This window comes from Poecile atricapillus, chromosome 35 (genome assembly GCF_030490865.1).
Source record: "Poecile atricapillus isolate bPoeAtr1 chromosome 35, bPoeAtr1.hap1, whole genome shotgun sequence".
Classification (NCBI taxonomy): domain Eukaryota; kingdom Metazoa; phylum Chordata; class Aves; order Passeriformes; family Paridae; genus Poecile; species Poecile atricapillus.
In genome coordinates, this window is record NC_081283.1 from 2,681,783 (window position 1) to 2,707,432 (window position 25,650).

Here is a 25,650-nt window from a genome sequence, read left to right on the forward strand (position 1 = left end):
GGCACAGCTTCCCCCAGCACAGCCCCTTCTGAGCCCTGGGGAGCCACGGTGGGGTCGAGCCACAACTCTGAGACCCCTCATTGCACCCTCACTTGGCCAGGTTTGGGGACACCTGCGGCCAAAGGTGAGCGGGGGACAGAACCAGGTGAGAGGGACAGAACCAGGTGAGGGGGACAGAACCAGGTGAGAGGGACAGAACCAGGTGAGAGGGACAGAACCAGGTGAGGGGGACAGAACCAGGTGAGAGGGACAGAACCAGGCGAGAGGGACAGAACCAGGCGAGAGGGACAGAACCAAGGCTGGGGGAGAGAACCAGGTGAGAGGGACAGAACCAGGTGAGGGGGACAGAACCAAGGCAAGGGGACAGAACCAAACCAGGGGTACAGAACCAGGTGAGAGGGACAGAACCAGGTGAGAGGGACAGAACCAGGTGAGGGGGACAGAACCAGGTGAGGGGGACAGAACCAAGGCAGGGGTACAGAACCAGGTGAGGGGGACAGAACCAGGTGAGGGGGACAGAACCAAGTAAGGGGGACAGAACCAAGGCAGGGGTACAGAACCAGGTGAGGGGGACAGAACCAGGTGAGGGGGACAGAACCAGGTGAGAGGGACAGAACCAGGTGAGGGGGACAGAACCAAGGCAAGGGGACAGAACCAAACCAGGGGTACAGAACCAGGTGAGAGGGACAGAACCAGGTGAGAGGGACAGAACCAGGTGAGGGGGACAGAACCAGGTGAGGGGGACAGAACCAAGCCAGGGAGACAGAACCAAGGCAGGGGTACAGAACCAAACCAGGGGTACAGAACCAAACCAGGGGTACAAAACCAGGTAAGGGGGACAGACCCAAGGCAGGGGCGTGTCCCGCTGGGCCGGGGCGTGGCCGGGGGCGTGTCCGAGCGCTCGGGGCCGGGTCCAATGGCCCCGGGGGCGGGCCCGGGGCGGGGCCGCAGCCGCTGCCGGTTGCTGCGGCGGGCGCGGAGGTGCAGTCGCCGGTTCGGCCGGGACAGGTGCGTTGGGACCCGTTGTTTGAGCTGCCACAGGTGCGGTGGGGTGTCCCTGCTTCCGCCGGGACAGGTAGGTGGGGCGGGGTGGGAAGATGATACACAGGTGCGGTACGATCTGCCGGCTGGGCCGGGACAGGTGTGCCGGGAGCCGCCGGCTGGGCCGGGACAGGTGCGGTGGGACCTCTCCCCGCTCGGTCCGGCCGGGATAAGAGCGTGGGGAGGGCGTCGGGACCGCTGGCGGTTTCTCTGATAGCAAAGCCACCCAGAGCTGGACTTGCTGCGGGGTTTGGCTGGGCCGGGGGTGATCCCGGGTCCCGGCTCTGCTCGGTACCGGTGCCCGGTACCGGCGGTCAGCGGCACAGCCCCGTCCTGCCGCCCCTCCCGGGGCCGGTGCCCGTCCGGAAAAGCCGGGCCGGGGGCTCGTGGCTCCCGGGGCCGCGCCCTCCGCAGCCTCCGGCTCTGGGCGGTTTCGTGCCCGGGGCTGGAGCGTGGTGCCCGGGGCTGGCCCGTTCCTGGGGCCGCCTGTACTGAACGGGCCAGCTCCACCTTGGCGAAGCCTTAGGCGGCTTTTCTCTCAGGATCTTTCTGGGTAAAGGCGTTTATATTCTGCTGTTATTGGAGTATATTCTGCTGTTATGTATTCTGAGGTTATTGATGTGTTGTGCTAGACTGTGGCTCGGTCACAGTCCTTTACTTCCCTATCAGCTGCTGCACCTCTGGGATTCCCATCTCCTGTGGACTCTGTGCCACCTTCCACAGCACCTACAGAGCATTCATAGTCTTGTTTAACTCTTAATGCATCCTTTCTCAAATTAGTCTGGACAAACCATTCACAAGGAGCAGTAAAGAAAGCCCAGAGATACTTGAACACGCCAAAACTGTAAATGAATGGGAAAGTGCTAAGGATGTGGAATGGCATAAAAATGTGGGAGCACAAGTTTCAAGGCATGTCAGACCTCTGTTTCATGTCATTTCTAGCGACTGAGATTCCAGATAGGCTGCTTCTCTTTCCAGCTGAATGTCCCAGCAGCACGTACTGACTTTTTTTTAAGAAGATTTTTGCCTAAACAAGCCAGAGTAACTCAATGTACATGTGGTTCTGATGGAGAATGGCAGGGAAACAGAAAAACTCAACAGGGAGAAGATGCAGCCCTGAACAGGAGTGGTTGGGGATGCAGTGGGATGCTCAGGCATCCAAACCAGGGCCATTTTCTGAACAATTACACTCAGTTTTGTTTCTCAGTGTTTTATTGAACTGTTCCTTCCGTGTGTCAATGAGCACCTGTTCCCTGTGCCAGGGGAGCTCTGATGAATGCCCCGCTCCTGTTTCCTGGGCACAGCTGACTCTGCTCTCTGAAAAGCCATTTAAATTGCAGCGGGGCCTCAGGTGAGCTCCCTTTGGCTCGAGATTAGTCATAAAACAAAGTTCAACCTGTGGCATGACACAGCTCATTCAGCATTGGTCTTTAACACGGACAGAATTCTTTTTGTGGGATTTTCCAGCAGTAAATTCGATCTGTGATCTCTCTGTGTGTATCCTGAGGCTCCTGGGGGCTGCATCCTGCAGTCACAGAAACACTGGGTTTATTTGTGTGTGCAATATAATTTTTAGAAAGAGAGAAGATAGAAATGAGATCCTTTGTCCTTGTGGATGGTGGTTTGTGCTGTTGTCAAAGGCCAGTTAAATGCAGAGCGCTCTCAGTGCAGCTGGGACGGAGGTTTAGCGGGGACTTGGTGATGCAGAAAGCGTTCAAAAAGGCAGGAATTTCAGAAAGTAACTCCAGTTTGGGTTTCTCTTGCTGGTTGGAAGGGCTCTGTGTGCCATTCATGTAGCTACACCTGGAAAAGCAACACTGATAAATGGTTTCAGTGTGTTTCAACATCCCCATGAAACCAGCGTCACTTGTTTGCAGCGACAGTTCGACCTGCGTGTCTGAAAGCTCCACCAAAATCACTGTTCTGATAAAACACGTCCTGCCATGGCATGCTGCTCTCTCCAGGACATCAGAGGAATTATGGAACGTGAGAGAAAGGCCCGTTCTTCCTGCATCTCCCAGGACAGAGATTTGTTCACCTGCTCTGTCTCCAGGCAGGGAACAGCTCTGCAGAGGCTTCTCTGCTCCCAGGGCTCCCATTCCTGTGACCCTGAGTTCTCCTGGGCTGAGGTGCTGCAGAATCCCACATTTGGCATTTCTGAGCAGGTGCATTCCATACCTGTGAGGATTTCAGGAACGTTGTCTTTCCTCCCTTTGGTTTATGTGTGATCAGTTGTCTGGAAGACCTGGACTCACTCTGGATCCAGAGTTCCGTGACTGTGCAAATCCGTTAAAGGAATTAATGGAAAATACAAGAAAGAGCTCAGCCTGCCTGGAGTTGGCATTGCAGGGTCAGTTCGTGCCCTTGCTGCAGGCATTGTGTGACATGGGACTGGGGATAAAAGAAAAGAGGAAAAAAGGAAAGGCGTTGCCCTACAGGCTTTATTTTTGTCTTATCGGAGAATTCTTTAAATTAATCTCCCCTCCTTTCCTCCTCCGCAAAAGAAAACTATGTAAAAAAATAAAGCTGACATAGTTTTGTTGGCTTCTGTGGTGAAAAGCTGGACAAAATCTCTTGCCATTTCCAGCAGGATGGGGTGGTTGGAGCTGTTCTTTAGGTAATTAATACTGTTTCACTGATATTTTGGTAGCTACTGCAACAGGAGGGGCACAGCTGCCTCCATGAACACGAGACTTGTTTGAGCTCACAGAGGAAACGCTGCTGCTGTGCTGAGAGTGAACACAAGAGTGAATGAAAAATGTTTGTATAGTAATTACATCCTCTTAGTTTCGTAACTCAAACCCTCTTACATAAATGCCAGCACATTTGGTTTGAAACCGGAACGAGTGAGGGCACTTTGGGGCTTCCTGGAGCTCCTGTGTGTGTGTTTGTGACACAGGAGTGTCACTCTGGCATCCTCTGGTCACAGCTCTGTGTCCCCATTGTGCCTGTGGCTTTATCAGGGCACCATCTCAATGGCACCTGCAGAGGAAATGATAATTGTCATCTGCTGCCTTTTCAAAGTCAGTTGATGGACGGATCCTCAAGGGTTTGGATTGCTGGGAGCACCTGAATAGGGACACAGGATCAAATCACTTTGTGGAACTTCTTTTCTGCTCACAGTTCCTATTGCTGACACTGTTCCTTCCTCCTGAGCAGGGATTTGGGGAGATAAAATGGAGCCTTCCCCGTTCAATAGAAGGCAATGGACCTCTCAGTCTTTGAAAATCACTGCAAAAGAGCTTTCCCTGGTCAACAAGAACAAGTCCTCGGCCCTGGCGGAGAGGTTCTCCAAGTAAGTGCTGTGGGGCTGGTGAGCACCAGCTGTGTGTGCAGGTGACAGCTGGCACCTTGGGCAGGGACTGCTGCTCTCACAGTTGCTGTGCCCTGCACAGACACCCCAACAATCCCACCCTGTGCCTCAGGGTGTTGTCCAAATGCTCCTGGAGTTCTGGCAGCCTTGGGACCGTCACCATGCCCTGTGGAGCCTTTTTAGTGCCTGATCATTCTCTGGGGGAAGAACCTTTCCCTGCTATCCAGTCTAAACCTCTCCTGACTTAGGAAGAAAAGGAATATTAAGCTTCCCTTGTCTCCGAGAGACGGATGAAGGGTTACACTCAAACCATAAATATTGTATACCCTGAGAAAGCTGAGTGGCAGTAAGCAATGCATTCCCTGGAAAAGCTTTTATTTCCTTAAGGAATCATACAGGCTTCAGCTGGAGTTTTCAATGGGATTTGGGAAACTGAGTCTCCACTATTGCATGAATAGTGTAACAAAGTTTTGGAGTGTTTGGATCTTGAGTGCAGGCAAACTTTATGGAATCTGTACAGTTACACACCCACAGCTCCAGAGCTGCTCTGTGCATCTCTGGCCCAGGGAGAAGCTGTTTGCTGTCACCACCTTGTTAAGGTAATTTATTCACTCGCTGAAGCTTGATTACAGAACCTGGTCATCTTGCTAAATGTTGATAATCCCTTGAAAAAGGCTTACTGGACATAATCCAAACTGCCATTCCTTAATCAAGTGGTGTCCCTCTCCATAGGCAGGGTCAGTGCCTTGGAAAAACCCAGTCCTGCTCTCTGGCTCTGCCACCCTGATACCTGCAGGGAGGAGTGTGACTTTTTAAAGTGCTGTAAATTAAATATTTGTATGTGAAAACATTTTCCCCCATCCCTTATAATCAGCTTTGTCAGGTCAGAGACACAAAAGGCAACAGCAGAGATTCAAGAAGTGCCCATGCTGGGCTGACTCACAGAGCAGGGGGCTGGGACTCCTCAGTTGTCCTCTGTTTTCCAGGTGCTACTTGACTTTAATCTGTGTTCCTCTTTGTTTCTTCTTCCACTACTGATCCCTTTTCCTCCAGCATCACTTTCTCAGCACCTCGTGTTCAAATTTGGACCCTTTACGGTGCAGAGATATGGGTTAGTGTGTGTTTGCATGGATTAAAGAGGAGCCTGTAACACACTCGCTGTTGTGTCAAAAGCAGAATTCCACAGATAAGGAAAACAGAAACACCCTTTGCCCAAGCAGACGCTGAGTTCCTTCTGTCTGAGAGGAGAAACTCTCCTTAAAATGACAAAATTTGTCACTAATTTTCGTATTTCAAAAGCCAAGTGCAATCACCTTGTGCAGAGTAGTAACCAGGGAGGACTGTGCAGGGACTCACACCCAGCCCGGTGCAGATTGCTGGGAGTTTCCTACAGCTCCTTAAAGGACTTTGATTCATGATCCAGGGTGGCTTATCTCCAGAGGGCTGTGATGGCTCAGCTGCCCAGGAGGCAAGTGCTGAATGGGGGCAGTTCCCAGCCTCAAGAGTAAAATCCACTGGCACTTAGGGAGATTTTCGGCATGTGCCAAGCTGGAATTTGTTCTGGTTCAGCAGCTGCTGTATAAAGAGCTGAGTTATTCCTGCAAGGGGGCACAGCAGACAGCTGGGTGATGGAAACAATACAGCTATTCCAAGGTAAACTGTCTCTATTTGGGAATCAGAGTGCTTAGGGAATGAAAAGTATTAATGGGTGTTATTATTGTAAACTGGGTGACTGAAAATGTGTCTGTCACTTGGCTTTGTGTTATTTGCTGCTGTTTGTCCAGCCTCTAGTTTTAGTTGATCTGGGGGATGCACAGAACCCTTGGTGGGGGAAGAAAAATCTCAGCTGTCTTTAGGAGCATTCAGTATTCTGGTTAAAACTTGGCTTTTGTTTGTTTTTCACTCTCTCAAAGGTATCAGAAAGCTGCTGAAGAAGCCACTGCTGAGAAGAAGAGAAGTGTAAGTGTTGTGTATAAATGTTTGTTTCCTTGGGAATGAGCACAGCCTACAATCAGCATGGATCACCTGCATGAATATTGCTGTGACAGTTGATTTTTGGAATATCAAAATTTGCTGCTGTGTGTCCTGCAGGAAACCTGGCTTACACATAGGGTTTGCTTTTGCTTCGTGCCCCACGCTTTTTCCCAGTGTGGAGGAAAGGAAATTAAGTTTCTTGCCCAAAGCTGTGTTGAATCACCAATTCTCTCCTAAGCAAAAGGCAAAATGAGTTAACCACAAGCCAGGAATACCCACCTCCTGTTCTTAGCTGGAGGCATTTGTGTGGTGCCTTTTCCTTTCTTAACTAAATTTAAAATTGCTTAAAAGAAGCCTCCAAGCCTCCCTGAAATCCAGGACTGGAAATGCCCCTGGATGAGACACAGCACCAACCTTTTTGGCTCTGTTACAGCCCCACATTCCCTCCTGTAACCTCCTTTGTGTTCAGGGATCAGGGAACCTTGGCTGACAAAGGCTGCAGGGTTTTGTCTTGGTCCTTGGGATAATTTATATTTTAAAGCACTGCCAATATTTTCAGGCTCTAGAGGAAGGTTGCTGCCTTGATTTCCCTAATGTTTAGGGAGCCACTCTTTGTTGTTTGGGATATAGGTGGGATAAAATAACCTTTCTGAAAATTACTTTTCAGTCTTAAATTTTCTTCATTGCTTGTACTTGTCTGTCAATCTTCCTGTGATCAGACAAGTCTCAAGTTTTAGAAAGTGTGCTGGGATTCTGGAGGTGTTCCCACAGAAACCTGCCGCACAATTTTCAATATTTCTCTTCCATTATGACACTTCCCTTATAATTTTAATCCTTTCTTTTCAATTCAGTCAGCAAACACGCTGATTTTTTTTTTTTGAAGTGTAAGTGGATTCAAGTCAATTTGCAAAGCAGCATTCAAAATGTGACCAGAAGAGTAATAGGGTGAGAGACTTAAATCCTAATATAGCTGCTAATGCCAGTTAATTCCTGTAAGCCTGGCAGCCCTGCTCCACTTGCAATGAGTTTGGAGTGGTTTCCATAAGGGAGAGACAGGAAACATGCAATGGTGGCAGGTATTATTGGGTTGGAATGGCTCAAACATGGGCTGGGCTGTTGTTCTGGGGGAGAGGGAGCTGCTGGGGTTGGGAATGGGCTGGGAAGCAGTGGGATGGGAGGTGATGCTGCTCTGGGTGTTCTCCTGGGGGTGAGGCAGTGCCAGTGACCCGTGTGTGTGTCCCCAGTGGTGCTTTCCATGGGTTGAGTGAAAAGGAACAAAAATCCCAGTGAGTTACTGGTTGTTTTTTAAACTGGAGCAGAAGGATGTTTGTTGTGGGTGCTTGGCTTGAGCTTTGGCTGTGTGGTGTAAAATCCTGAGCAGGTCTCTGGGAACTTTAGTGCTGATGCTATCCGAGAGCAGAAACAAATAACTGCAAGGATTCAGTGGTTTCTGAGAGCTAATTTGTAGCTTTTGGAAGGCCTGATAGGTGATGTCTTCTGAAGACACCGCAGCATTTGGCACAGCAGCCATCTCCTATGGCCTCTTGTACTCCCGTTTCCTTGCTGTGGGACCAGAGACCCTCCTTGTGTGGATTTGAGTCCCATTTCCTTCATGTGTGGATTCAGGTCTTTTGTGTGCCATTTAACTCCTGCCTTTGACTCCCTTTTCCCTTATAAGGCCATTCCTGTTTGCTCACTTCCTGCCTTATCCTGACTTTTCTCTTCTCCCCCCTCCTTCCTTCCCTATCCTGGATGCTTTCTCCATGTGGCACAGCTGTAACTATTCACAGCTGGCCGGGAGCGGGGATCGCTGCTGCGCTTCCTCCTGCATGGAAAGGAAGTGCTTTGGAGAGCCGCAATTAACTCCTTGCTCTTTGCAGAACACAGAAAACCTGCCCGCTCACTTGACCAGGGGGAACCTGAGCGTGCTGAAGAAGAAGTGGGAGAATCCTCTGCTGGCAGCGGAGTGTGGCAGGGAAGCGATCCGGAGTGAGCTGAGAAACAAAGTCGGGAGCGGCCGCTCCTCTTCGCCAGCCCCGGGGGCTGGAGCTGCCCCTGGCCAGCCGCAGTGTCCCGCTGGTGACACAGAGCCACACAGCCCATCCCGGGACAGTGGCAGCATGGAAAACTCTGCGAGAGAGCCCTGGGATATGGAAAAGCCCGAAGCCAGCGAGAGGTCGGAATCTCCGGGGAGGATCGAGAAGTACAACGTGCCCCTGAGCAAGCTGAAGATGATGTTCGAGAAGGGTGAAGCTCCTCAGGTCAAGGTAAGGATCCCTCCCAATCCTGGAGAAATTAAAGCTGCTGCCTCCGCGGCATCAGGAAAATCCCGGGAGGGAGTGGCTCCGGCTATTGACTCTGCAAATATTGTGTTCATTGTTTTAGTGGAAACAGAAGTGGTGTTAGTAACTTACTCGAGTCACACAAGGTTGTGCAGGGAGCTCGGAGTTGTGGCAGCTCGTGATTGCTCGCTGGAGTAAAGTGAATTTGATTTTGATAGGGTTCAGTGAAAAGGAAAAATAAGTATGGAATTCATGAAGTTTTGTAAAGTAAATCGGGATTGTTTGTGTCTTGTGTGAAGATTACAATGAGTTAGGCAAATGTGAATTGTATAAAAGTGCATATGTAGGTATTTCTGTATTTTTTAATACATGAAAGAGTAAGGAAGTGTTTGAAGTGAGCTCAGCAATCAGGACTGTTGCAGTCGAGATGAAGCACTAAGAAGTGAATTTTTGATATCTGTATCAGTGTGAGTCTCACAAACTCACACACACACACACAGTGAAATACTCCCATCCTTTCCTCGCTCTTCCCTCATCTTTGTGTGTCTTACAAAATGTTCCTTATCCAAAAAAAAAAAAAAAATTCCTCACAGAGAGAGAAAACGAAGCCGAGATGGCCAGAGCAGCTCCTGCCCTCACTAGTTTTGACTTGCAAATGCTCCGGGCTCGCATTTTTCTTCCAACTGCTCATGAAATCTGATCCCGCATGTGGACTGCAGCCGGCGTGTCCCGGGGGGAATTGCTTAACTCCAAAATGAGTTGCATATGTTGGGGACTTGCAACACAGTCCCGAGGCCTCGATGCTGGTGGATTTTCCAGTTTTCTCATAGTTTCCTCTCCTCCTGGCTTTGTTTTACTGCGGGTGGTTTTCTTGAAGTATTGACTAAAACAAATAACGTTTTGGACAAAAGTTGTTTCAATATGTAACAGTTTAAGGCTAGGAGGAGCAACTCGGTGTTAAAGGGAATTTTGGGTCTGTGTGAAGTCATTTCACAACTTGAATTTTTGGAGTCTTTGTCATGATATGAGAGCTGCCCATGCCAGACCTTCCCTGAACTCTTGCTGTAGGATTAATCACCCAGGATTCCCCTGGAATTTTGCAGATGGGCTTTAAGAAACTTTATCTCAGCCTGGGGAATAAATTGTTTTGGAACTGAGTGAATCTGAAACTGATAGTTTAACTTGAGCAATTCAAACGCTGTTGAAAATCAACTAAACCCAGTAAACACCATCCAGGAGGCACAAAACCCGTCGGGTTCGGTTCAAAACCCCCAAGTTAATCTGTGATGGTAGAAGGGACAAAGAGTGTTCTGAGGTTTAGATGCGTGGGGGAGAGTTTGGGATTGGGTTTCTGGTTCTGGGAGTTGATCTGTGGATGGGAGGGTTGGGTGGGTCTGTGCAGAGAAGGGAGCTGGGTGCTGGGTGCTCAGTGAGGTGGGAGCCACCACAGCTCTGCAGTTGCCTCTCCCCCATTTATTTCCTGTGCTTTTTCCTGAGCGAGGCTTCATGGAAGCGTTTTGGTGGAAAATTCCTTTCTATCATCGAGTCCAAGTGTAAATTCAGCTGAGAGATGGCAGTTTTCTTCAGGCTTTACTGAAGGCTCGGTGTGCTGGTGCTGTCAGAGCTTTGCTGACAAAACCTGTGTGTGAACTGAGCAGCACCACGGCTGGAGGATCGTGCCAGTGCTGATAAATCCACTTCCATGGTTGCTGGGGAGGTTTGGGGCAGGGATCCAGATTAGAGCTTGGATTTCCTGATTCCGTCTCCTACTCTAAACAAACCTACTGTCATTTTCAGGATTATAAGTAAAATCTCATCATTTATTCATTTATTCACTCAGATCTTGCTCTGTCCTCTGCAACAGATAGGAGGCAGATCTTCTTTTATTGCATTTTCATGGAAACAAACTGCTCTAATCCCATTAGAGGCAGGCAGGGCAGCCTGGATTGGTTCAGCACTAAGCAAAGACTGGAACTGATAAAAGACCTGATGTTCAAAGGATTCTTCCTGTAAGTGATAGTGAAAGCACACCCAGGGGGGGAGGAGAATCAGATCTGCAACATTTCTGAAAAAGTTTTCTCCGGGCTGGTTTGTGTTTTTCCTTGAAGGCAAAACCTGGCTGTGGTGTGTAGGTGACCTCATGGCAGGGTCATGTCTGACACAGGTGGTTTGTAATGAAATAGGTGTAGCTCTGATTTGGGTTTTTGCTCAACTCTGTGCCCCAGGCAAAGCTTTACCTGTGCTCATGGTGCTTCTGCACTTGCCCAAGTCTGAGAACTTGGGGATTTCCACACATGAGGAATATTTAATCTCCTTTCCAAAGCAGCAGGAGCTGTGCCCTGGGAATTGTGGCCCAGCCACAGAGTGACAAATCCCTAAGGGGGCTTCTTCCATGTGAGAGGAGTTATCTTCCCATGATCCTGCTGATTCCCTGCAGTTGCTCAGTCCATAGTTGTGATGAGGAAAGTCCCTAATCTTCCCTCTTTTAAACATTTTTTTTTTCCCCTTTTACTCTGTTTTTTTTTTTCTCCCCCAAGATAAAACTGTTGATATAAAACCTACATGTATTTGTAAGATATTTGTAGATTTACTGAAATATCCCTGACCTCTAAAACTTGTGTATTCTGGTGGTTGGGATTTTTACTCTCGTGTTCTGCAGCTCAGCCCCAGAAAAGCTCTTCAGGTGAAATTGTGACACCTGCAGATGTGAGGTGGCAAAGGGCAGGAGGAGCTGCAAATTCAGCCCAAATTTCTGAGCTGCAAGAACCCCAGACTTGTGAGTTCAGGGTGATGTTAAAGGGGACATTGACTGAATAAGAATCATCTAAGAATAGTTTTCATGGAATGAGGAACCTGCAAGTCTTTACAAGTGTGCAGGCACTCCCAAACCTGAGCCTATTGGTCACTACAAGACTTGTCAGATTTAAAGCTCTTTTCCAGTAAGAAAAGTTACCAAAGCCTTAAACCACAGAAATAGAAACTATTTCCCGTGCTAATGGAAAAAGAGGTTTTCCAGCTGCATTTTCCGTTCCTGGTGAAGTTGCTGTTTGTATGGAAAGCAGCCTGATTTTTCACAGTGATTATCTTACACTGCAGTTCTGCGAAAATAAAACTTTGGAATTTCCTTCAGTTTGGTGACCCACAAATAAGAAAGTCGTTGGAGCTGAGGGGGAATGTGTGGTTGGAGCATCTTGCCAAACCTGCCTTTTTCTCTACATTAGCCTCAATCTGAATTTCCAACTGTGATTTAACTCTTCCTAGAGATGGAACAAAGGTCCCTTCTAGGATTTTATAAGCTGACTTTCAGCTGTGAATGAAATGTTGATGGAGTTTGGTTTAACTCTGTGCTCATGAACTTTCAGCAAAGCTGCAGGAATTTCTTTATGTGCTTTCTTTTGTTGAGATTTAGATTCAATAAATAATAATAAAATCTAATTGAGGCAGCCAGAGCATCTGTGTGGTGCTACAGGACACACTGTCCAGCTCTGCAGCAGAGAGTGATTATCCTGGAGATCTGAGAATATTTATCTCTAACACTCTCCTGCTTAAGCTTCAGCCTTATCAGATCTAATTAGAGAATTATTGGTACCAAACACATGAACTATCCAAAATCAAAACAAATAACTCTAGGTAACTTTCATTACAATACTATTAATTAATTTTTCTGTGGCTGAAAATGAATGCAGATTTTGGATAAGTGGTTCCTCGCGTCCTTTTTCTGATTTTAAATCTTTATACAATGACCGTGACTATTGGCTTCAACAGAAATTGCATGAAATGCAAAAATCTAGGCTGAAGCTTTGAATTTGCAGTGGGAACAACCTAAAAATCTGATCTTTGTGGTCCTTTTCAAGCAAGAGACCTTCCAAAGGTCACCGACTGACCTCTTCAAGAAAGTGTTTCCCAGGTGACAGAGGGTCAGGTACTCTGTGATCAAACTTTATATTGGTTAAATAAGATGTCACCTCCCAGACTTGTTTATTCCAGTAAAGCAGATTTGCTAGTGACACCTGTGCCTCTGAAGGGATTACCCAGAGCAATCCCTGGTGTGTCCAGCAGCTGATGGGAGGGTCTGTCCCCGGCAGGGCCCCCGGGAGCCGCGCAGGGCGGCCATGGGCAGGAGGATTTCGGAGAACAGCCTCTCCTTGGAGGACTGCGATGCCACCCAAGGAGAGAGGAGCCACAGCACGGCAGGTGAGGAAACCTCAGGGCTGGGTTTTGGGTGGGTTGGGTTGGTTTTTGTTTAGGAGGTAAATCTGCTTTATACAATAGAAATTTCCCTGGAGGTGGCACTCAGTGCTCTGGTCTGGCTGACAAAGTGGGGAGCGGTCAGAGGTTGGACTCGCTGGGCTTGGAGGGCTTTTCCAATCTCAAGGATTCTATGAAATAACTTTTACTTTTCCAAAATGGAAGTGCAGCCACTGTCCAGCTGCAAAGTCCATCAGCATCCTGTTTAATTAGTGAAGCCTTGCTGGGAGTTTTAAACCATTCCACTCTTAATCATGGGAAACCAAGGCACAGGGAAGAACCAACAGGTTAAGGAATGTAATCCATTATTTCCTGCATCTCAATCCTAGAACTAGTTTTAATAGGTAATTTAGGAAGCAGTGAACAGACAGTCAATGTTCCTTCTGCCTCCTTGCTTCAATCCTCATCCCTCCTGTCCTGGCCAGCTGCAGGGGAGCTACTGTGAACTTTGACTTAAACAAAATCATGTATTTTTGTCTGTTTGGAGACCTTTTTCTAGCAAACTATTTGTAATCTTTTGGGGTTTCCACCAATGATTGGTATTATAAATACTCATAGAACATCCTAAGTTGGAAAGGGCCCACAAGGGTCATCCAGCCCAACTCCTGGCTCTGACAGACACCCCAACAATCCCACCCTGTGCCTGAGAGCATTGTCCAAACACTCCTGGAGCTCTGGCAGCCTTGGGGCTGTTCCCATTCCTGGGAAGCCTTTTTAGAGCCTGACCACCCTCAGGGGGAAGAGCTTTTTCCTGATATCCAACCTAACTCTCCCCTGTCACACCTGCTGCCATTCCCTTGGGTCTCACCCCTTAGTGATGCACATTATGTCCTTGCTGGAATGATCCTGGAGAGAAAGGCAATATGTTTATTCTCCCCAAGAAGGATCTTGGTGAGTACTCAGAGTTATCCATTATTCACATTTGGTTTTTTTACCAGGGTATCTTGTAGAGACCAGTCCAGGACTCAGCCCAGAGAAGGCAGAGACCAGGAAGAACCTGGACATGCCCCGTTTATCGGAGACATCGATAAAGGACAGGCTGGCCAAGTACCAGGCAGCTGTGTCCAAGCAGGGCACTTCCTCTGGCCTCATTCCCATGGTAAGTCTTGGTTTGTGTGGAAGTGAATTTTTGTCCCAGCCTGAGACTGGAAAGAAGATCTTATGGAAACCAGGCTGCTTGAGGGTAATGCCATTCTATCTGGAAAATAACTCTGTGCCCATAGGAGTAATTTCTGATGAAGAGTTGCCTCTTCATACTGCAGGAATAAATAATTATATTTGCATCTTCCTGCAATCATGTTGAAAGTTTTCCAAGGAATTAATTGCTGGCACCCTGACTGAGGTCCTTCTGAGGCATAGTTGACATTCTTTCTCTTTCTGTCTGTAGCCCTCTACGTGTTTGTTGTTTTTGTTTAAAAAAGAAAACTCCACTCAATTCCATGTTGTCTGTCAGCTCTAAGCTGTGGGAAACTGAGGCACAGTGAGATGAGGTGACTTTGTGTCACACAGTGCTCAGAGCTTGGATCTCTTGCCCTGCAACTTTGGACTCTCTCTTGGTTTTCCTCGCTCTTTTCACCTCTCTTCAGGATTTCTCACTGCTCTCTGAATCCAATTAGACTCTTGCAGTGAATGAACCTCTGCCTGTTTTGCAAATATTTGACCAGGACCTGAACAATTAATGAAGTGTTACAGCTGAGGAGGTTCCAGGAATCTCAGCTTTTGTTAAAAATTGCTTAGGTACATTTGCTGGAAGTTTCTGATACTTTTGCTGAATGATGGGAACTTATATTGCTCAATTATTACTTTTATTAACCAGAGTAACAGATTTAAAGAGGAAAGTTGGGAAACTTGCCCTGGAAATGTGAGCCCAAAGTGCTGCTTCTCCCTCAGAGGAGGGCCTGCTTCCCAGGAGAGAGAGGGCCAAGGGCCCCTTCCCAGCTCAAATGATTCCTGAATTTCATCTGCACGTGGGTCAGATTCCCCAGCTGTGGGAGGAGGGTCAATAAAACCTTCCCTGCATGAATGGAAAGTCCTTGCTGCCACTGCAACAAATCTGATTAACCTAATTGTCCATTTCTGCCTCCTGTGCCTCACCTGGGCTCATTTCCTGATGCCTTTTCCAGTCTGGGGCTCAGAGTGGTGGCTGAGTCACTGAATTCTGTCCTGATGGCAAGAGATTGCCATTCCTCCAGAGGCTCCTGTTTGCAGCTCTTGGTTTAGTGTCAGTGCAGCCTGATGCTCCCAGGATGCCCCATTTGGGCACAATCTCTTCCCATTTTGACCCAGCCTGTGGATGAGGGCAGTGTGAGATGGAGCAGACAGGGATTCCTGAGGCCAGTGTTTGCAGTGCCACTGTTCCAAAAGCAGCCCTAACCTTGGGATCTTCTCCTTCCCTACTGCCAAAGCATCCAGGGCTTTTTTTTGCTATGGAAGTGTGGTGTTTGTGCTGCCCTTCTCACAACTGGGCTACAGAGAAAAGCCAGAATCTCTCTTGTGTACAACTATTTCAGGGCACTGTGGTGTAATAAGGCCTGGATTAAACCTGATGGACACTTGGTTGGAGTAGGGGTGAGGAACAATCAGTTCTGTGTGTTGGAAGGGGAGGGAAAGGTGCTGGACAGCAGATACAGAGATCCAAGCATTAAAATTCCAGCATTTGGCACAAACCTCCAGGATGTGGTTGGTTTTGTGGAGATTTGTTTCCAAGTGCAGGAAGATGCTGGTGCAGGCATGTGGCTCTTCCTCTTTCATGTCACAGAGAAGATGCCTTGTGAAAAGCACGAGGCTTCCAATGGTCTTGTGTCCTGTGGCAATGAAAGAAACACGAGGTTTCACTGAATTTTGTTGATTTTGAAGTCTGAAAGATCCTTCTGTGAAAGTCTTAAGTCAGTCTATCACGAACAAAAATCTCAGGAAAACAGACTCAGTTTTGGCTAGAATTGAAGAAAATGTGGGATTTGCTTTTATGTCATTGTATTTAGCAATTACACTGTACTTTAGGCAGTGCTTGTCTGGAAATACTTGTCATTCCAAGTGAAAAGTTAACCTTTCTCAAAGAGGAAGATGTGGATTGAGCAGGGAGTATTTAGGAGTTGATTTTAAACAGGAATTTGGAAGAAAAGGGTTGCTCAGGAAAACACTGGCATTATCTCCTTAGAGCACAGTAAAATTCTACAGCCCAATCCTGTTCCCTCATTAGAATATGTCTCTTAACAAGCGTCTGTACATTCTTACGGCTCTTCCTTAAATCCTCACTCCACATACTAAAAAAAACAATTCTCAAAACATTTCAAGAAAAATCAAAAAGCAAGTATTTTCTTAGGGGAAAAGAACCTGTCACCTTTCCAGTGCTTTGTCCTATAGAGTGAGATTCAAGCCAGTGAGAGTGAACTCAAGAATTACAAATCTGGGCAGAAGGAGAATATGGCACCAATTGAGGACTCCAATTCCTGTCAGGATGGGGAGAAGGTAAGATGTCTGTGCTGGTGGAGATCAAGGGCTTAAATTTAAGTGGAACTGGCTGTGGAAGCACAGCTGATACACTGGTTCCATGTTCCATGTGCAGTCTGGGAATTGAACGTGAGCAGCTGATGCAGATTAGTTACATGCTGCAAAATTCCTGGTTTTTTAAACTCTTCTTTTTAGATTAACTCTGAATTACAAGACAGCAAGTGTCTGTGGAAGAGAATGTATAGAGATGAGTTTTCTGGGAGAGGTTTTTCTGTCTTGGTAGGTTTGTTTTATAGTTTTTTATAAACAAAAAAAATCCACACCAGTTAAAAAAAACACCCCATGAGCAGCTTCGTATGACCCAAATCAAAGGAGTTTGTCACTGTTTCTTCTGCATTTAGTGGCTGAATTTTAGGGTAACTGAGAATGGCAGTTTGGGTTTGTTCCTGGTTTTGAGCTCCAGCTATAAATTGAGACTCTGTAAACTGGACTCGAGCATTTGTTCCCTGAACTGGGGACAGCAGACGGGATAAAAGTAGCTGAATAATAATTGGGGTACTGTGTATTCCATCCAGGCTGAACACGTGGCAGCTTAATGCCAGGAGGGCTTTTAGAGCTTTTCAGCCTTCCATGGGCAAGGGGCCAAATCTTTGCTTTCAGCTGTTCCTCAGAGACAGCTGAGCAGCTTCGTGTCTGACTGGTCGAGGCTGCTTCCTGCTCCAAGGTGAGTTAATTAAAAGAGCACCTGTTAAATCAGAATATCTCCCTGTTGTGAATGGAAGATTTGAATAAAATTTCTTGTGTTCAGCTGTAATTGCAGAGTTACTTGTTGAGGTGTCCAGGTGCAATGAGAACCTGAATGGGGCATTGTTTGGGAGCCAGGATTGTCCTTTGGAAGGGACGTGGTGAACTTGGAAATGAGCCTAATTAAAACTGCTTGTCGTTAATGTCAGAAATGGGAATCCTCTGGCAAAAAGGAAACAAAAGACACTCCACTCTGTCATTTTTCACACTGCACCCGTGGCACATTCAGTAGCCAGACGTGTGTGGCTTCAGCAGCCTCAGAACATGTTCATGCTCTGCCCAGGACGCTGGGGAACAGTTCTGGTTTCAGCAGACCAGAGGATGTTAATACACATAACTTGCCTCCTCATTAATTTACAAATTTCAGTTGCTTGCAATGGACTTTTCAATCATTAAGGTGAATTAGTAATGATTTGCTGTTAATCTTGTTACAGTACTTTAGTTCCTTCTTGTAGCTACTTAAAACTATTTGATTTAATAGCAATAGTGCCAAGTTTAATAAAGACTTATACACCAAGAGCTTTATCTGTAGCAGGTTTTGTTCATGGTTGCACTTGATGATCTTAAAGGTCTTTTCCAAATTAAACAATGCTTTGATTCTGTGTAGTACTTGAAACTGGCCTAGATCCAACTCCTCTAGTCTTTAAATTTTTAAAAAATTATAATTATTTTAAAATAATGATATATTATAAGGAAAATATATCTGTATTACAATTACTTTTATATATTTTTAAAAATTATAATATAATTAATTTGTTTCTGAAGGAGGATGAACAAATAATATCTGGCATGTTTGTCCCAACCTTAGAACAGGCTTATGGTTCATCAAAAGGTTTTTTTAATTCAGGTGTTCTTTTTTATTTTATTTCATTTGGGGTTTTTTCCCCTCCCAAGAGCACAGTCTCTGCTGAATGTCTAAATGTCAGAGATTGGCCAAATGCTGGAGGGAGCCATGAGATTTCCAGTAAATGTCCTGCCTGGGGTCAAGGGATTTTTAAGTGAGATAACCTGGGAGGAACCTCAGCAAATCAACAAAGATTTCTGAGGTTAATAAAGGTGTACAAGGAAAGATAAATGTGATGTGTGTGTGAACTCTGTGAGGGTGTCTACCTTGCAGCAAGGGCTCTCTTGATGCTGGAGCCTTTTGTGCCTCAAAACCAACTCCTTTTCTGAGCCCCTCAGGTCTCTCCCCGTCTCCGTGCTCAAAGTGCCTGGTGCCTTCCTGGGGCCATGACTTCAGATCTCAGGAGGTCAGAGGTTCTCATTGTCTCATTTTCTCTTGCAGGTTTCTGTAGGTGAGAACAGCTTGTCTTTGCACTCTGGTCTGCTGGAGGATGGCCACGGTGAGCCCTATCAAATGATTAATTAATAAAAACTGTCTTGTACTAAAAATCTGTCCTGTGCCTAACACTGACTTTATAAGAATTTCCTTCATGATTAGAAGCTCATTTGCAGCTGTAATTAAGACATTATTAATTCCTTTTGCCCTGATTGAACACTTTAAGTGTAGCTCCCTCAGCATTTAACTGATACTCTGGCGAGCATAAGCTGCCCACAGTTTTAAAGCCACTGTAATTGCCTTTTCTCCCTCCTCTGCTCCCTCAGTTGGACAATCAGAGAGCGAGGCAGAAGCCCAGAAACCGATCATCTCAAAGCAGCAGAACCTTGGTGCTAAAGCAGCTGGGCAGACAGAGGCCTCCCCACCGAAAGCCGTGAAGGTAACGCAGCCCTTTGGTCCCCAACCCTGGTAAAAACCAACTGGCAGCCCTATTTAATACTGAAAAACCTAAATGTGCTTAAGCACAAAGGTCTGATCAATACCTGCTCTGTCCTCATCAGGGTGTGATTGTGAGGGTGCTTGAATTCAGGATGGAAAAGCACCTCAAAGCAGTCGGGTTTTTTTCCAGAGATTGGGTGGGAGTTGCTGGTCTCTGTTACCCCCCTGTGACAGAGAGGCTGCTGCTCTTCAGTGTGGCAGAGGGACACGAGCAGGGGATGGTGTCAGGGCTTGTCTGTGCTCCTGGAGATGGCCCCTGAGGTCCTGGTACTGATCTCCAGAGCTTTTAGCAGGCTGGGACTTGGCTTTGCTCCTCTTCCAGCTGCTCCCAAGGTAACTGCAACTGGTAGTAACTTTATAGTGAGGGCACAGCAATGCCTGACTATAAAAATCAGGTTTGTCTTTCTGAGTAATGAGTCTTGGATGCTACAGTTTCTTTAGGGAGCAATAAAGCAGATGGAGAACTTTGGGACAGGGATGTATTTGTTAATCTGATTAGACAACAAATGGCAGCACTGGACATTTTGGTCAGGCTGTACTTGATCATCACGTGTGTTGTCTGGGGGTGGGATGCTGATTCCCTAGGCTGCCACACACTTCCTGGCTCACTCCTGAGGAAACAACTGGGCTTTTGTTGTTTTCCCCATCTTTGGGAGGACACAGCCCTGAGCTCAGAGACTGAGGAGATCTGACTTCCCAGTGTGCAGGGGAGAAATGCCAGTAGGGGAAATTTGAGCTGGCAGTGAGAGTTGTGTGATGCTGGTCTGTGACAAAACCTGCACATCCTGGTGCTCTCTGCTCTTTTGATATTATCAAAACCATTTTAGCCTTTTGCCCAGTTACTGCTTTAGATGCTGCACTGTGTGAGATAGAAGCTTCTGTTTATTCATGCAAGGTTCCTATTTGTCTTTTCCAGCTTCTGTCTCCTGTTCTTGGTTCCTAACCTCTCCTCCTGCCTTCTGCTTCCCTCCTAATGTGAGCTCAACTCTCAGCTTTCTCTCAAGTCCTTTTTATGCTTATGGGGCCTCATCTTCCTCCTGTAGCTCCTATCTGTAGTATCCTGGAAAGGAATTTCTGTCTCTTCACAGCCCAAAGCGCCTCTCCACAGATATAGGGCTCATTGTATGCAAGTAAGTCCCTCTCCTTGGATGGGGATGTGATTGCAGAAGCATGTGCCAGCACTGTTGTGTCACTGTGCAAAACCCTCATGCCAAACCGAGCTTTCAGGGAGAAAACATTCCGGTGGGCAAGTGAATTGTTGCTGCCTTGCTCCACGTGGCAAGCACGGGTGATTAGATTTTTGTTTGCATCAGTAAATCTCATTTTTTTTGAGATTTCATTTAGTGACTCAAGGTTCAGAGTTTTGGCAGCACCTAGAAACTGTGGATTCTTTTTCAAAAAGAGTTCTGAATTTTGTTATTGACGCTGTCATCATCAAAACTTTAATCTCCTGTAACTTCAAGCGATGCCTGGAAACCCTGAAATACACATTAAAATGGAATTAAATTGGCAGAAAACTTTATGGTTGTGACAAAGTGACTTGAGCTGGCTCCATCTTCAGCAATCTGCCCTCACACACTGGAACTTTCATTCCTAACCATTGTTTCTAGACTGATATAAATAAATTTGTGATTATGTCTTCCTGTGACCTTCCTGTTTTTCCTTCAGCCATCGGATTTTTCCGTAAAGCTTCTTGTAAGTTTGTAGCAGGTAATTCTTTGCCAAGGAGAAGCCACACTATGTCTGTGCAGACCTGGAGTGGAGGCTGGGCTGCTAAATCACTTGTAATCAACATACAGCCTCAAAATGTCAATGCTGTATTATTTAATTTATGCTGTGAAGTGTCCTGTCCATTGGCCAGTGTTAATAGATTTGAAGAAGTAAATGGCATCCAGTGACCTTTTCTCACGGTGTTCTTGCTTCCTTGATGCTGTCTGAAAACAAACCCTTGATCATTGCTGCACAACGGTGACACTCGACTCCTCAGTGCTCAAGTTTATCCTTGCACTAAACCCTCAGGAAATTTAGTAAGCACATAAGAATTTTAGCTGTTTAACCTCAAAGCTTTGCTCACTTTGAATCTTGAGCAAGTTTTGGGGGGCTGTGAGTCCTGAAACCTGAGTGTGGTTTCTTTGGGATAGAGCTGGAATTGTTTACAAGTGAAGTCAGGAGTGTTTCCTGCTGTTGTATTGGTGCTGAGACTATTTCCTCCTCTTTGAGAAAAAGATTTAACAAAAATTGGATCATTTCAAACCATTGGGGTAGCCTGTTTCACTCCTTCCCTCTCCCACCCTTTTGAGGCTATTTCACCTTTTCTGGTGGGCAGTGTCCCTGAGCATGGCAGGGGATTGGAACTAGATGATCATCAAGGTCCTTTCCAACCCAAACTATTTCAAGATTCTCTTTTCCTCTGCTATTTTTATTATTTTGGTAAGTCTCACACTGACTGTAATCAACTGGAATGCTTCATCATTCTCCTGTCAATAAAAACTGAGGTTGCAGGAAAGGATGAGACAGCTTTGGGGAACGGGCTTGGTTTTAGTGCTCTCACTGTTCTTTCCCAACCATTGCTCAGCATGTGATGCTTCAGCTGTGGGATTCACTGGGGTAAAAATCTTGTCAAGCCACAGCAACCCCCTGGGGCTGTTGTAGCTTCTTGCTGCCCACCAGAGCCTGCTGCACCAGAGCTAGAGAAAGTGGCTCTCTGCAGTTCTTGGGAGTTCAGGAAGCTGTGCATGAACCCACGCCAAGTCCCCAGCAGCTGATGTGTTTTCCAGTGAACAAACTTTCTCTTCCCCTCGTAGAAATTCCAGTTGCCAATGAAGGAAACCTGTGTTGGGTGTCAGAAGACCGTGTACCCCATGGAAAGGCTCTTTGCCAACCAGCAGGTGTTTCACATCAGCTGCTTCCGCTGTTCCTATTGCAACAGCAAACTCAGGTATGTGCACTGCTCCCTTGGCTGCCCTCTGGGAAGTGAATTTTCCTCCCACAGCTGAGGAAAGGTGTTGCTCAGGTCTAGCTGAGCTGGAAATCACCATAATCCAGTGATTTGTGTAGGGGAGGTAACACAGGCCAGTGCCTGCCACACTTGATGCCATTTTTAAACTCTTAATGTAGTTTTATGTGGGGAAAAATAGAATGTCCAGCTTTGTAAAGAGTTCCTAGAAAAAGCCACACAAACCCTGAGGGCTGTAATCTTGTCTTTCTGAACATGTGGAAGACTGAAATTGAATCTGTTCTGTAACACAACTAAAACAGATGCCTGTGTTGGTGGCCTTGAGCTCTAATGTTTGGTCTGTGTTTCCTGAACAGCCTCGGGACGTACGCGTCTCTGCGTGGGAACATCTACTGCAAGCCTCACTTCAATCAGCTCTTCAAGTCCAAAGGCAATTATGATGAGGGCTTTGGACACAAGCAGCATAAGGAATTGTGGGCAGGTAAAACTGAAGGTGAAGAATCCCCAGAGAAAACAGTCCATGGTGTGAATGCAGCAGAAACTCCACAAAGCCCAGGAGTAGAGGATGCCCCGATTGCAAAAGTGGGAGTTCTGGCAGCAAGTATGGAAGCAAAAGCTTCAGCTGTGCCTGAAAGAGAAGAAAGACCTGCAGAAACAAAAAAGCTCAGGATTGCCTGGCCACCACCATCTGACCAAAGTATCCAAGGAAGTGCCTTAGATGAGGGCATCAAAGTACTCAAACCCAAGTGGCCTCCAGAAGAAGAGATTTCCAAGCCAGATGTGCAGGAAGATGTGGATCTGGATCTCAAAAAATTAAGAAGATCTTCCTCGCTGAAGGAGCGAAGTCGTCCCTTTACAGTCGCAGCCTCATTTAGAACAGTGTCTGTTAAAGGCCATAAAACAGAGAATTCTCCATCTCCCTCTAAGGAAGAGAGAGACACCTTGAAAAGGAGTGAGGAACTGGAGAGAGAGGTTGTCATAGAGAAAAAACAAAAGGAAAAGAGGGTTAAGCATAGGAACATCCAGAATGCTGGGGAGAAAAATGTGGAGGAAGAAGGGGAATTGTCTGGTAATAAAACAGAGCACAGTGTTGTAGAGAATGGCCAGATGAATGCAGACACAGATGAGGAAGAACACACTACGGAGGAGCGAGAAATTCCAAAGGAAGAACTCCTTGAACCAAATTCTCCTAAACATTCCAGCTTAGCCAATGTTGTGACCGCCAAGGAATCATCTCCAAACCAGAATCGTAAATCCCAAGATGTTGGTTTTTGGGAGGGTGAAGACATGGAAGATCTATCTGTGGAAGAACAGATCAAAAGGAATCGCTACTATGAAGATGATGATGATGATGAATAAATTGGCCTTTTACTAAAAAAACTTGCTGCAAGGTGCTGGGCCTTTTGAAATGGGTATTTTTAGCTTTAACAAACAGCTCTCCTGGAGGAAGTGATGCTGCACTGCACATCAGCATTAAGGGAATCTACATACAAATTATCTCAGCTAGAAAACTCTGGAAGCCTGCAAATTCTTTAGGTGCATGGAACAAATGTCTGGCTGTGGGATGGCTTCAGCAGGTAGTGTCTGTCCCCAGCACGAGAACAGAGCTGTTCTCTACTGTCTTATCCCTCTGAGCTTCAATAGGTATTTCACTAACAATTGATGGAATTCCACTGTACTTGCCGTGCTGGTGTGGGACAGGGCCCCTGGAACACACCACCCTTACCACTACAAATGCTACTGCAGTGCTTAGGGACCAACTTCAAAGGGACTGTCTGGCCTGCTTTAAAATGGTCACTTAATGCACTTTAATACATGGAAAGGGCACAACTGGGCTTCTTATTTTTAATAATAAAAGTATTTCTGTGTGTAGTGTCCAACAACTAAAGCATCCTAAACTGAGTGCAGTGTGAATTTCTGTCTCAAACTTGCCTGTGATCAGTTGAGGAGTCCCTGCACAACTGGAATGGTGCCCGTTGCTGGACCATGTGTATTTCAGTGCTATCCCAGGAGCTGTGCTGGCTGCCAGGTCTCTGCAAAAGACAAGTGAACACTTTGGAGCAGCCTGCAGGGCATTACTTCTGCATTTCACAGGCATTTGAAGTGGAGTTTGTTTTGTTTTGTTGTCATTTCTTTTTTTACTTGGAGTTCTTCGTTATCATTTTAAACTGCAGATAAGATTTTTAAGGCCTTTTGACAACTCTGAAATCCTACTTTTATCAAGCTGCCATAAATCTTTTCCTTACAGCTGTGAAATTGCTGCATTGCAAAAATCTCTGGAATCAGTGACACTTTCCGATTGCCAGTGTTGAAGATCAGAACGTTTTTTAACTTGACTTCATTTATTTTACAAATAATAAAATCTTGAATGGGGGAGGAGGAGGCCCTTTTTTTTTTATTAGCTTTTATTTGTACTGTATTCTCAAGAGAATTAGATCTTAATGATTCTTGAGGTGTAAAATATTCTGCTTTCTTAACAGTTCTGCTAACGACAAAACCTTCAATAAAGTTTGGATCGTTTCCATTATAACTGAAGTCTGGATTCATCTTGTTTCACAAAAAGGCAGTGTTTAAGGGGTCATAGAATTGGCATGGAATCATGGAATGGTTTGAGTTGCAGGGGCCCTTAAACCTCATCACATTCCACCCCCTGCCATGGCAGGGACACCTTCTACTCTCCCAGGTTGCTCTGAATTCTGACCAACCTGGCCTTGGACACTTCCAGGGATGGGGAAATCTCTGGGACATCCATTCCAATGACCTCTACCACCCCTCACAGGGAGGAATTCCTTCCCAATATCCCCTCTAACCCTGCCCTCTGAGAGTTTAAAGCCATTGCCCCTTGTCCTGGCACTCCAGGTCTCTCTCCATCGTTCCTGCAGCTCCTTCAGGCACTGGAAGGCCACAATGAGGTCATTGTCTCTTCTCCAGGCTCAGCAATCCCCATTCTCCCAGCCTTTCATCCCAGCATCCCTCTGATCCTCCTGATGCCTCTTCTAGCCTCATTCCATCAGCTCCACATCCTCCCTGTGCTGGGCCCCAGGGCTGGAGACAGCTCTGCAGGTGGGGTCTCACCTGAGCAGGGCAGAGGGGCAGAGCCACCTCCTCCCCTTCTGCCCGTGCCTCGGGGGGTTCCTGGGGCATGTCCAGCACCTAAAATCCTTCTCTCCTGGGCTGCTCTCCATCTACAAAAACGGTGAGAAAAGATGGGTGAATTCCCCGTGCTCCTACTGGAAGCCAGCCCGGGCTGGCTGTGGTGCCCCACTAGGTGACACTGTCTGTCTGTGGTTTGCTGCTTGACTCAAATGAGCAGTTTCTGCTCTCAGATTGAGGAGCGTGTGGAAGAGGGATTACAACAGGACTGGCAAAAGGAACAAGGACATGCAGGGATTTTTCACTTCCATTTCTGGCTCCAGGTGGCTCTCGAGGGCAGCTGAGGACAACTCAGGGTTTTTTTCCCCCCTTCCTATCAGCCGCTTTTTATTTAAGTTGTTGTCACTTGAGCCTGAGATGGGTTTGGTTGGGAGAGAGTGGGATAAGAGCCAGAAGCAATGCAGTGAACATCCTGCAGCAGCACAAGGAAATGCTCATCTGTATGACATGGATATTGGGAAGAAGAAGGGAAAAGCCTGCTGCCTAGTTGGAAGGTGTTAGTTCCACAACCTACTGCTCATTCACCTTTCTTTTAAATGGAGAAGTAAGGCTTGTTTTGTCCAGAGGAAAAACTAAAAAACCTGATGTGCAAACCCAAGCTGCTGTCACCTTTCTCTGTTCCTAACAAAATCCATTTAGTATCAGATTTCCT

The 25,650-nt window shown here is 46.6% G+C and overlaps 1 protein-coding gene across 4 annotated transcripts; it reads left to right on the plus strand.

Moving 5' to 3' along the window:
• Nucleotides 1–932: 932 nt before the first annotated feature.
• On the plus strand, nucleotides 933–24,375 carry LIMA1 (LIM domain and actin binding 1). 4 transcript variants are annotated; one of them, XM_058861071.1, is made up of 11 exons: nucleotides 933–1,075; nucleotides 4,201–4,336; nucleotides 6,268–6,313; nucleotides 8,209–8,595; nucleotides 12,696–12,804; nucleotides 13,797–13,957; nucleotides 16,222–16,326; nucleotides 18,398–18,455; nucleotides 18,718–18,830; nucleotides 21,694–21,827; nucleotides 22,202–24,375. In XM_058861071.1, the coding sequence occupies exons 2-11, from the start codon at nucleotides 4,218–4,220 to the stop codon at nucleotides 23,202–23,204; spliced, it is 2,235 nt and encodes a 744-aa protein (XP_058717054.1). In that variant the 5' UTR covers nucleotides 933–1,075; nucleotides 4,201–4,217; the 3' UTR covers nucleotides 23,205–24,375. The 4 variants fall into 4 exon arrangements, with proteins under 4 accessions (XP_058717054.1, XP_058717051.1, XP_058717053.1 ...); XM_058861068.1 differs by having other exon boundaries at nucleotides 8,209–8,594; nucleotides 12,692–12,804; XM_058861070.1 differs by having other exon boundaries at nucleotides 933–1,008; nucleotides 8,209–8,594; nucleotides 12,692–12,804.
• The last annotated feature ends 1,275 nt before the right edge of the window (nucleotides 24,376–25,650 follow it).

Coding starts and splice junctions, on each gene's coding strand:
- LIMA1 (XM_058861068.1), top strand. CDS start 4,218: ATGGAGCCTTCCCCGTTCAATAGAAGGCAATGGACCTCTCAGTCTTTG. Junction 4,337..6,267: donor CTGGCGGAGAGGTTCTCCAA/GTAAGTGCTGTG, acceptor ACTCTCTCAAAG/GTATCAGAAAGCTGCTGAAG. Junction 21,828..22,201: donor TATTGCAACAGCAAACTCAG/GTATGTGCACTG, acceptor TTTCCTGAACAG/CCTCGGGACGTACGCGTCTC.